General features: G+C 34.0%; 1 protein-coding gene across 1 annotated transcript in view; it reads right to left on the bottom strand.

Annotated features, from left to right (window-relative positions):
* COPB1 (COPI coat complex subunit beta 1) overlaps positions 1–12,539 on the bottom strand; it is a 35,097-nt gene that overhangs the window by 13,754 nt on the left and 8,804 nt on the right. The window contains exons 7-14 of the mRNA XM_055548542.1: positions 10,982–11,119; positions 9,023–9,142; positions 7,562–7,669; positions 7,332–7,478; positions 5,924–6,069; positions 4,372–4,468; positions 3,136–3,296; positions 2,221–2,341 (exon numbers count right to left, since the gene is read on the bottom strand). Coding sequence (XP_055404517.1) covers positions 2,221–2,341; positions 3,136–3,296; positions 4,372–4,468; positions 5,924–6,069; positions 7,332–7,478; positions 7,562–7,669; positions 9,023–9,142; positions 10,982–11,119 — 1,038 coding nt within the window. The remainder of the gene's footprint in view (positions 1–2,220; positions 2,342–3,135; positions 3,297–4,371; positions 4,469–5,923; positions 6,070–7,331; positions 7,479–7,561; positions 7,670–9,022; positions 9,143–10,981; positions 11,120–12,539) is intronic.

The following is a 12,539-nucleotide window of genomic DNA, read 5'->3' as shown; positions in this document are numbered from 1 at the left end:
GATACCAGAGAGAAAGTTAGATCTACATTAAGAAATGAAGAGTGTTGGAAAAGCCATAAATGAAGGAAAGCCTAGACAGCACGGTGATGAACGACCAAACTTCCTTCTGCCTTGTACCAAAGGTGGCAAATTTCTTGAACTAGTATGTTACCAGAAAGCTGGTTCTCCTAAACAGATTCCAGCAAATGCTCTCCCAACTTGCAGAACCAAGGCATAAAATGTTGGAGATTTTTAAGAAGCATAATTTAAAGAACAGACAAGACCTAAATAAATAAATAAGGGCCCTCAGAGAATTACAAAGTAAGTTACTCCTCATAAATAAAAGTAAATGATTAAAAAGAGATAACACATCTTATAATTTACCTGATCCTCTGAATCTTATTTATGGATTTAGGAGGAAAGCTATATGATGGAAATTTAAAAAAAAAATCCTTCAAAAATCCCTAATCTAAAAATAAAGTGTCTTATTATATGGACTACATGAAAGAATCTAATGGATTATTATGGAACTATTAAATATTATTATGATTAGGAAGGGTTTAGAAGAGCATAGGGAAAATGTTTAAAGTTAAGTGAAATTACAATATGGTAAAACACAAAATGATCACTACTAGGGAAAAAGTGTTTCAAAGATAAAAGTCATAATAAACTCTTTCTGAGGAAAGGTTTTTGTTGACCTGAACTGAACTTAATGCAATCCTATTTTTTGATGTTTCTATCTCCACTACAATATTAACAAGATTTGTACTTCAGTGTTTTAACCACGACTGATTTTTTTCTCATTAATTTTCATTACATCACTCCTTATTTTAGCAATGTGAAAAAGATATGAATAAAAATAAAATAAAAAACACTCAGTTTCACCACAAAGTGATTTTTTTTTAATGAAAGCAAAGATTTTTTTCAGGCAAATGAAAGCTGAGAGAATTCATCTTCAGCAGACCTGAATTATAAGAATAATCAACTTCTTCAGGCAGGAAGAAAATATCAGACAGAAATCTGCATGTATACAAAAAAATTAAAAACACTGTAAGTGTAACTTTTTTCTCATTAAAAAATATTTAGAATAAAATTGACTATTTATAATGGATGAATGGATAAACAGTAACAGCAGAATATTAGACGGCCTGAAAAAAGAAAGAAGTTCTGACAACACCAACATTCAAATGAACCTTGAAAACATTATGCTAAATGAAATAAGCCTGTCACTGAAGGACAAATATTGTATAATTCCATTTATAATAGGTGTGTAGAACAGGCAAATTTATAGAGGCAGAAAAGCAGAATTGTGGTGGCCAAGGACTAGGGGAGGGAATATGGGGTTATTGTTTGCTGGTTATTTTCAGTTTGGGATGATGAAAAAGTTCTGGATAGGGATAGTGATAATGGCTAACAATTTGAATGTACTCACAACACTGAACAGTACACTTAAAAATAGTTTAAATGGTAAACTTTATGTTACATGTATTTTACCAGGAAGAAAAATATGAAAACAAACAAAGCAAAAATGAAAAAAAAAAAACCAAAAAGGTACTTGAACTGTGTCCTGTTTCCAACTCTCAACTACTTAAAACTTGCTAAGTATATCCCTTCCCACCATGAGTCTGGTCACTAGGTAAATAAGAAAAGGGAAAGAAATGGTACATGTATACATCAAAGATAACTGACTATTTAAAGGAAAAATAATAATAACGCATCACAGTGTTGATTAAATGACACATAGAAATAAAATATAGGACAATAACATAAAGGATGGCAGTAGGGGTTGGGTAGAACGACAGTACATTATTGTAAATGAGTACATAGTCAGAATGGTCAGAAGCCATGAAGAAGGTATGAACTGCAAAAATGGGAATATATTTAAGAGGCATTTCTAGGATAAAACAGACTATGACTGGCAGGATGAAGATGCTGGAGAGACAGGCATTTCCTTCACTGGGCTTTGACTAATCCCAGCAATCAGAAATAACTTCATAAACCCGTGTATCACTTCCACTGGACTAATCATACTGTGTTGTTATTACATTACTATGTCAATTTTACAATCATTATATTATATATCTATATTTCATTATATTACTGTGTCCATTTCCCCAATTAAAGCATAAGCTCTCTTATGACAGGAATTAAGCATTCATTCACTTTTGGGTCCTCACTGTTCAATGCATATAGCAGGCACTCAATATTCATTTTAGGTAAATGTAGAATAAATGAACTTACATTTTGCTTTTTCTTCTCCTGAACCAAAGCCACATAGCGCAAGGCAATCTTGGTCAGAGTTGTGGCAAGGGAGGCAGCAACAAAGAAATCTCCATCCAGAAGGAATCCTCTTAGGGGAGGTCTGCAAAGCAATCAAGGCAAATGAAACCCACCAAGTTCTTAAGCAGCATGCAGCTTTTGTATAAATGACTCAAGGAAGCCTACTTCATACTCTCACTGCCACCCTTCGATGATAAAAATCTCCACTAGCTCCCTCTTTACCTCTCAGAATAAAAAAGGAAAAAGATTTAAAAAAATACATGGCTTTAACACATCTGCAATGTTAAAAGAGCTAAATAAATAAAGAGAAAACTGTTAAAGGTGTATATTCATTTATTGCGTCCCTTTGGGTAGTTCCAAACCTCTTTAAGCCTCAAATTCCTCCTTTATGAAATGTGGCTAATCAACAGAATACTGTCAAAGACTATCAGAGACAAGCTATTTATTTAGTACAATTAGACATCATCAAAATTTTCATCATCTTCACTATATAATTGGAGAGCAAATATGGAGGAAAACATCAAATTTTTTTTCCATCAATTAGAAGTGCAAAATCTTGAAAATATGTTTTCCAAATGTTATTTGGAAATAAAACTCAAATATCATTAGTTACCTCCACTTAGTATTTTCTATGTGAGTAAAGTAATCTTAGTTTAAATAGAACACAGTTCAATGAGAATATTTATTAGGAGCAGAGAATTAAAACTATTAACACAATTTCTGGAAGAAAGAACTTAAACATCCTTTTCCTTCCAAGTATCTTAAATAGTGAAGATTTCTATTTGGGTCAAAAGAGTAAACTAATAAGAGAAAGAAATCCTCTGACTGTTTTATACACAGAAGTATAGCTTGCAGGTCCCAGGTGCTGCAAATTACCTTTCTTCCTCTTTCTTGGTTGGTCTAGAACTGCTAAGGGCACTCTGAGTTGCATAGGTGCCCATCTCAGTTACCAATTTCTGAACTGGTCCCACAGTTATTTCTTCTTCAGGTTTTAATTCACCAGCTTCTTTTTTAATCTCTGACTCTACAATTGGGATCTAAAAATCAAATGGAAACATCAAATATCAGTAGGAAGCCAAACATATTTAAATATCCAATACTTTTTCCCCAATCAGGGATCGAACCTGCACTCCCTGCATAGGAAGTATGGAGTCTTAACCACTGGAATGCCAGGGAAGTCACCCAACTTCCTCTCTTTTAAACCAAGTAGATACTATGTATTTATTTCTTAATACCAGTCTGCTGCTGCTAAGTCACTTCAGTCCTGTCTGACTCTGTGTAACCCCATAGACGGCAGCCCACCAGGCTCCACCGTCCCTGGGATTCTCCAGGCAAGAACACTGGAGTGGGTTGCCATTTCCTTCTCCAATGCATGAAAATGAAAAGTGAAAGTGAAGTTGTTCAGTTGTGTCCGACTCTTAGCAACCTCATGGGCTGCAGCCTACCAGGCTCCTCCATCTATGGGATTTTCCAGGCAAGAGTACTGGAGTGGGTTGCCACTGCCTTCTCCATAACACCAGTCTATCATCTAATTTATGAGCTCCAAGAGTCGTCAAACATTATCTACCAACTTTACCATATAGATGAAAAACTTGATGTCCAGTCAGGTTAAGGAAATTATATCCAAAGTCTCAGAGTTATTACTGGCAGAAGCAAGACTGGAATCCAGGTTCCTAACAAGCACTGTTCTTTCTATTCTACTATATGGGCTTGTTTAGATGAGGAAAATGCTGCCAGTTTTAGTACATAAATAGGTATTCTAAAGTCAGCCCTGTTCTTACAAGAATTCTTTTTTTATAACACAGAGGATTAAGCAGAGTTTTACAATTCTTTTTCCTTTTTTAAAATATATAACCTTTTGTTCAAATAAAATCTTATCCAGAATGGTAAATAATACAGATAAAAGAACATGTGTTATCAATGCAGGGGAGGACAACTCCCCTAATTTCCCATTGACCAGAGGCTTAATTATCTAGGTAATTAAAATTTTTTCAATGTTCTTTAGCCCAAACACTAGTAAATAAAAACACAAAAATAAATCACCACATAAAAGTCAGATTTACTAAAATAAAAATCACCACATAAACTAGCATTTATTAAAGTAAAACATACCTCCCCAAGGGACCTGCGGACCTCAGTCATCACACTCTGAATGTCTTCCTTGGTACTACAGTATTCTCCCAGGATCCACAATGCTCCTCGGTAAATCCTAAGGCAAGAATACAAGTTATGAAGAACTGACTCAGCCAACAAATTTTGAAGCAGTGATCTTTTTTTGTGAGTTTAAGCTTAAGGAAGAAAAAAATATTCTGCAGTTCCAAGGGACTATGGATGAAATGTTAAGAAAGAATATAACAAGACACTAAGTTTCTTTGATTCTCTCCTGAAGTCACAAGAATTAAAAGGAAAGTAAGTGTTTTTATTTAGGAACATTCTACAACTGGTAAACCCAGGAGTTTAAAAAATAAAATACCCAAATGTTTCCCAGACATGTATTGTCTTTCATTTCAGACAGAATTTAAGGTAAATTTGATTTTATAACCTACCACTATTAAAAGTATGTATTATTTTTATATAAAAAGTAATTCACTGAAGAGGCAGGGATGCCAAATAGACCAATGAAAAAGGAAGGAATGCAGAGAATCAAAATAACAACAAAAAAACCTCAAATAAAAGCAAGCAACAATTTTCTAGTTAAAAATGTTGAAGTGAATTAAGTCTTCAGTCATCTTTTCCCTAAGATTTTCATTAAATTTATTCCAAAAAAATTCTAGAAACTGAAACCCTAAGAGGTTATGGCTGCCAAAAGCTAAACTTTGACATGATTTTTTTTTTCCAGAAAGGAAACAAATCTTTCTCACTTCCATAAATCTCAATACATTTTCATATCATAAAACCAACATTGTACTCCCTTCTTTTCTATACAGGCAGATACAAGGCAAGTCTACTACAATCCATCAGATGATTTAAATGAAGCAAACTCAGCTGCAATAGTCCTTTCTCATCAGCAAAGGCTATCTGAAGGGAAACATAACAGATTTAGGCTGTTATTTTCAATCCTCCACTTCAGTAAATGCTAAAGAGGGAATATAAATAATAATGGTATCCCAAAATAATATCTTTTAAAAATATTTGCCTTATCAGATTACTCCTTGCAAGTGTATAAAATGCAATTGATACTTAATACTGATCTTGTAAGCTGCAATCTTGAGCTCATTTATTAGCTCTAATAGTTTTGCTTGTATGTGCATGGGGTGGAGGGTGGGGGTAATTCTTTCCCTTGTTAATATGGTGGATTACATAGATTGAATTTTTTTAACTAGTCTTGCATCCCTGTAATAAGCCCACTTGGTCAAGGTACATAACAAAACAAATAAATAAAAATACGTTTCTTAGTCACTTTAGAATTTATGATGCTTTAGAGGAAATGAAAATGGAGAAACCTATCTAAATCATACCTACCTACCAGAAATTTTTTTGCTGATAGATTATGGATTCACTAAGGGTGAGAGTAGGGGTGACATGTTTCTGACATTTATTTTGTCTCATTTTGTCTTAACTGTTTTAAGACAGCTCTCCTGTCTTATATTTTCTATCAACTTACCCTTAAAGACAGAAATTGGTAAAATGCTTAACTTTACATTTAAACAGATTTTAAACCTACTTGACAGATTTGATAGCATGAAAGACTTCAAGCATCTTCTCAACAATAAGCATTCTCAGGTTATCAAAGCGCTGAATGGCTTCACGAACAAACTCCAAGACATCTGCAGCTGCTGCTTCATTACTGTCACTGAGAAATTCCATTAACTAAAAGAAAAATAAAAAGGGATAGCAATTACACATTTTCAGAAAGAAAATTACCTATTACCTAAGGTTAATAAGTAAACTGAACAAGTTTACAAAGAAAATAAATAATACTTTTCAAATGCACAGCAAAATGTAAGTTGAGAGACAAGTACCATTATGTATTAGTTTACCTGCAGCGAATTTTATTACAAAACACATGATAAAACTGAAGCTAGAGGACTTCCCTGCTAGTCCAGTGGATAAGAATCCACCTGCCAGCATAGGAGACACAGGTTTGATTCCTGGTCCAGGGGTCCAGGAAGATCCACGTGCCTTGGAGCAACCAAGCCCGTGCACCGCAACTACTGAGGCCCATCACCCTCGAGTCTGTGCTGCGACAAGAGAAGCCACTGCAATGAGAAGCCCACACACCACGACTAGAGTAGCCCCTGCTCGCTGCAACCAGAGAAAGCCCATGTGCAGCAACAAAGGCCAGGCATAACCAAAAAAAACAAAAACTGAAGCTGGAAATCCACAATTCAAAATAAAATAACTGGAGACACACAAAGTTGTAACTAAAAGTAAAATCACTTTAGAGAAAATTCAGAACTCAAAGTCAAAATTTCAAATTACAATAACATACTTCATTTGTCTGACAATGACAGAAAGAAAAACATTCTTGGTATGCTAATTTTTCCTCTAACTAAATCCTTCAAATTTAAGAGATAAAATTATTGATTATCTAAAAGAAACTTATTTGCCCTACTGATTGATTTATATACACAGAATATTTTACTATAGGTAATAGTAACAAACATTAAGGGCTTCACTCATAGCTCAGTTGGTAAAGAATCTGCCTACAATGCAGGAGACCTGGGTCCGATCCCTGGATTGGGAAGATCCCCTGAGAAGGAAACAGCAACCCACTTCAGTACTCTTGCCTGGAGAATCCCATAGACAAAGGAACCTGGCAGACAGTCCATGGGGTCACAAGAGTCGGACACGACTTACCAACTAAACCACCAACAACAAATATTAATTATAATAGTATATCGAGGTATATTTGTCATTATTTTTTGTTGTTTTTTCAGTGAAGATATGAGAGAAATAAGTCAGAGTCCTTATCCTTTTGAGCTTACTAGCAGACATAAAGATCTCTTCTGCCCATGAGATTTAGTGATTATAAAGAGCTGAGATTTCCAGAATTTAACTGTCAAATAACTAAAATTTCCTAATTCTTATTATTAGAGAATTTCAAAATTAAGATCACTGGAATTACATACCACAGGAATAACATTTGCAGCCATATCCGGAAATCGGACAGAACAGGAATGCAATGTTCGCACAAGGAGTTGTCTGTATTTGTCAGTATCTTCATGCTCTGACACATTATTTGTTTTAATTACTTCCTTCTTAAGGACAATAACCAGCTGCAGAACAAAGCAAAACTAAGTGAGAATGACATCATGTTTGGCTTGACAGCTTAGAAAGTGCTGTCAGAATTTCGTTTTACCTCTTCAACATTCCTAGAGGAGACAAGATCCAGTGCTAACTGCAGAGTCTTCTTGCGTACTTCTAAGTCTGGTGTGCTCAAAACTCTTAGGATGTCCATAACCAGATCCTAAAAAAGAACAGAAATAATCTAGAATTAATATCAGTATTTCTGCTCACAAGAAGAAAATCTTAACTGTAGAATAGAGGGTTCTATCATGACCTTAATTCTCTAATCAATAATAAAATCACTACTGTTGGACAAAACATAATTTGAGTTGCCTGATGTAAGGCAACATGAAGTATGTAATATCACATATGATGCATTCAAACTGAACACGTTTACTCTGACTCTGTCAAGCTTTAGCTCAAACGTGCAGTTTATAGGAAATACAGAAGTCAGAGCAACAAGCTAAATGACACCGAAAAAAGTAACCAGATACATCCAGAAGGAGTCTCTCGAACAAGTCAGTGTTCTGAAAAAATGATACTGCTCAAATTAAGAGACTTAAGGAACCACACATCACAATTACATACATCACAACCAAGTGTGATGTATGGCTATAAATAGGAAAAATCAAACGAAAAGGGTGTTTTAGGAATATCTGGGAAAATTGGATGATTCATTAACAATTTTGTTAAGTGCGGTAATGTTATTTTGGCTCTGCAGGAAACTAAGCATACTTAAAATTCTATAGCAAATATTTTTAAATATAGCAAAACAAAATATTTCACTTCTTTAAAACTTTATATTTTTTAAAAATTCTGATAAAAATGTTCTAAAACTTTTAAGGATAAACTCCCTATAACCTTCACTTATATGTACCAGTTGTTAATATCTCACATTTGCTGTGTCTTATTCTCTATACTCCTAAATGTTTCACTGTATACCCAAGAATAAGAAAAATTTCGTATATAACACAATTATAAAATTTAAAGAACTTAACACTGATTAACGATACTATTAACTAATACAGAGTTTGCATTCACATTTCTCCAACTGTCCCAATAATGTCCTTTATAGAAAATGTTTTTGTTGTTACTCTGATCCAGGATCAGCATTGAATGTAGCTTTATTTTTATCATGGGGCTTTAGTTTTACAATAATCATTGTCACAGATTAAACAGGTATATTGATAATTTTCTAGAATCTAATCATCTTTAATTCTCAGTTGGTGTTAATTACTTTGCAAAAAATGTAAATTAAAACTAAAACAAATATATCTCTACTGGTAAGAACACCAAGTGCAGTACAAATAGAAAAGATAAAAGGTAACACATTAATTCATGTTAGAAATTCTTTTTAATAACAAAGACAATACCACAAAAGGCTACGGTGCTTCAAGAGTTATACCTTAGTTGACCAAACTTTAAACCGCCAAAATCTCCAAGCATTTAAGCTAAGCAAGATGAAAAGTATTGGGAATTATTTCAATTTGAAAGAAGATTCTATTTAGGATTTCTCTGTTTCAGAAATATTTACCTGTAGTACTCGTTCATGAGCAGGATGTTCTTTTAATTCTATCAATCGATCTAGAACTATAAGCTTTACATTGTTGTCACTCTCCTTAATAATTAAGTCAATGTAACACTGAGCAGCAGCCTATGTAAGAAAAAGAAATACATTTTAAGAACACATTCATCTATCTTAAACATAGAATCTGAAAATAAGTAAAGCCTCCAAGAAGCCAAAATACATTCACTATCCTGCACTGAAAATTTATGCATTTTTCTCAGAGGAATGTGTCCCTCTTCTACCCAAGTTCTAACAAATTTCATTATTGTTTTAAATTACAAAAAATTGGAAGCATCACAAATTAAAAGGATGAGAAGAGGTTGTTACAGGCAGGAACCCTCATTAACAGCCAAAAATTAAGGGCTGAACCTAAGGAACAAGGCAGAAAAAAGCAGGTAGAGAATCCCAAGCAGTTTAGCTACTGAGCAACTTTTAGTTTAGGTACAAACTCTAACCCACTTGCATTATAGAACAGAAAAAATCAAGGATATAAAGATGGCTCTGAGTCATTAAAAGCAAAGGACAAAGAAGCAAATCCGAAAGAGCTCCTAATGGCTAAAGCTAGGACAATTTGATCAACAAAATAATAATATTGGATTATAATCCATAGAATAAAACATCCATACTGATATAAAGAAGAAAAGGAAGGAAAGAAGCAAAGGAGACAGTGAGGGAGAGAAGAAGGGATGAAGGAGAAGGGACAGCTCCTCCCTGCAGAACTCCAAATAATAAGTGTAGAATGAGGGTAACAAAAAATCACCATTAGAATATAATAGAAACTGCTGTAGAAAAGATCTACTGATATGTGCTAAAACTAGTTGGGTATAAGTCTGAGGAGAAATAGGATATTTGCACAGTTTCTAAGTATGTTCTCAAGATATTTATTGATTACAAAAGGAAAAATCATAAGTCAACAGTAGAGAAACCTGACAGAGACCACCTTAATCGAATGATCAAGGTTAACATCACCAGTAATAAGGTATATCAGTATCATGTAGGATAGGATACACTAAGAATGGTGTACCACTTCTGTGGTATTTCCCTAAAATATTTGCACATTAAACTAATGAGGAGAAAATGCCAGACAAACCAAAATTAAGAGATATTTTACAAACAAACTGACCCAATACTCTTCAAAAGTATCAATGTCATGAAAAGCAAGGAAAGGCTGAGGAACTGTCACAGACTGGAGGACAGTAACACATGATAACTTAGTGTTACATGGGATCTTGGACTGAATTCTGGGACAGAGAATGAACTTTAGTAGGATAACTGGTGAAATTTGAATAAAGTCTATAGTTAACAATATTGTTCCAATGGTAATTTTAATTTTGATAACTACACAATTGTTATGCAAGACATGAACATCATGGGAAGCTGGGTGAAGGGTAATGGGAACTTTGACCTATTTTTGCAACTTTTCTGTAAGTTTAAAATTATTTCAAAATAATACATTAAAAAGAATTTTTTAAGTATTGGTGGTAAAAGCACTAAATTCCCCTATTTATACAATCTGGGTTTTTACAATAATTCATTCTATGAATAGAGTAGTGTTCCTCACATAGTCCTGAGAGAGTACATTAAAATATTTCATTATCAAAAACATTCACTGGAACCTTTTTAGGGTCCGTCATTTAGGATTCAGCATCGATTTCCCCAGATCTAGTTCTTAATGTGACTGAAGTATGGGGCGGAGATCTTAAAATACCAGTTTCAGGCTCCAGAAACTAAAAATACTGCTATTCTGTCACTTTTACTCTTTATATACATATGAAAGCAAAAAGTAAGAAAAGAAGGTTGGACTACATTGGAAATCAAAGAATTTTCTAAAATTTGTAGTTGATTGTTAACGTCGCTAAATCAAAAGTGAGAAGACAGCATATCTATCGTCTAACTGGCACACAGACACACAAAAAAGGACAGGACCTTGATGGCAGTAGGTGCACTAGAGAGTGTTACTAATGTTCCAGCAGCTTCGTATTTCACAGCAGGGCTAGATGACTGTAGTAAGTTATAGATGCAGCGAATGAAACGAGCCCTTTCTGATGGATTAGCATGACAGACCTGAAGAAGAAAACACAGGTTTCAACTGAATTCAGGAACACTTGCTTTCAAACACATTCTTAAAGACAGATGTCAGCTTATGGGATATGCTGCTGCTGCTAAGTCGCTTCAGTCGTGTCCGACTCTGTGCGACCCCATAGACGGCAGCTCACCAGGCTTCCCCGTCCCTGGGATTCTCCACGCAGGAACACTGGAGTGGGTTGCCATAGTTTTCTTCATTTGAAAGCTAAGAGATGTTGGCCAATGTAGGATGAGACACCGTGATACAACACTGGTAATTTCAGGAAGAAATAGATTTTACTTCAAATAACTGTTACAGCTATTCATTCATTTATTCATTCAATAATAATTTATATTTCCACTTTTTCATAAAAGATTTTCAGATGGCTTATAATTAAAGACATGCACACTATACACAAGACATTAACCAAGTAACTAACATGCATACTGTAACAGGTATTAAATTTGGTCCTACATTTCTATTCTGGATGTCACATCAAAAAGGTAAACATGATGTATTATATGAATTTCAATAGATAATAATAGAAAAATACTAGCTTTTTAATAAAGCAAGAGCACTTCTTTTTCAAGTTACTACTATTGTACTTATTATTTGGGACCATATTCAATGTTGAGAAGACAATTAACATTTTCTATTCCATTCTAAATGCATCTTAATACTTTTATCTGTGAAGTAAATATTTCTTATTTTTTCTCTTTTGAAGTTAGCATTTGTTAGATTTTTCTAAAATGTACACAGTCAAATCTCTATTACTCCACTAAGACTCAAAACCTCTTTCCTCTTACTATAACCTGGACCCTACTAGACAAAGAAGTCATTGGACAGCAGAGAACTCCTACTTTTGAGAATCTCAGTGGCATCCCTAAACCATACAGATGAATTACATTTATATATTTACATATGTAATATTCATAGTTCTGGCTTCATCTTAAATGTCAATTCAAAATGACTGGATACCCCTGTGTTGAAAGAGGCCTCTTTCCTGCAGAAGCAAAGAGGATGTAATGAGTTAGCAGGGTCCACTATGTATTATGTCCATGCCATTCTATGCAATAAAAGTCATTCCTAACATGTATTTTTGTTGGCCTCCAATGGTATTAATAGCAAAACTGGATGTTACTGCATGTTTTATTTTCTCAGAATATTAAGATACAATCGATTTTTTGAAGGATATATTGAATTAAAATGTTGTCAATAAAGTACTTCATTTTAAAACCCAAATCTCTGATCAAGTTTTAAAATTCCTGTGAGTCAATGGCATAAAATGTCATGTTAACATATTTAAAATCTTTCTATTCTCTTTTACAAACAAGGAACAAAAATATATTTAAGATTTTTTTTCGTTTGTCTTTAGATTTCCAAAGTAGTTGGGTATGTATTCAAAAAAAGATCTTGACT

This window comes from Bubalus kerabau, chromosome 15, assembly GCF_029407905.1.
Source record: "Bubalus kerabau isolate K-KA32 ecotype Philippines breed swamp buffalo chromosome 15, PCC_UOA_SB_1v2, whole genome shotgun sequence".
Lineage (NCBI taxonomy): Eukaryota > Metazoa > Chordata > Mammalia > Artiodactyla > Bovidae > Bubalus > Bubalus kerabau.
This window is presented reverse-complemented; position numbering and strand designations above follow the sequence as displayed.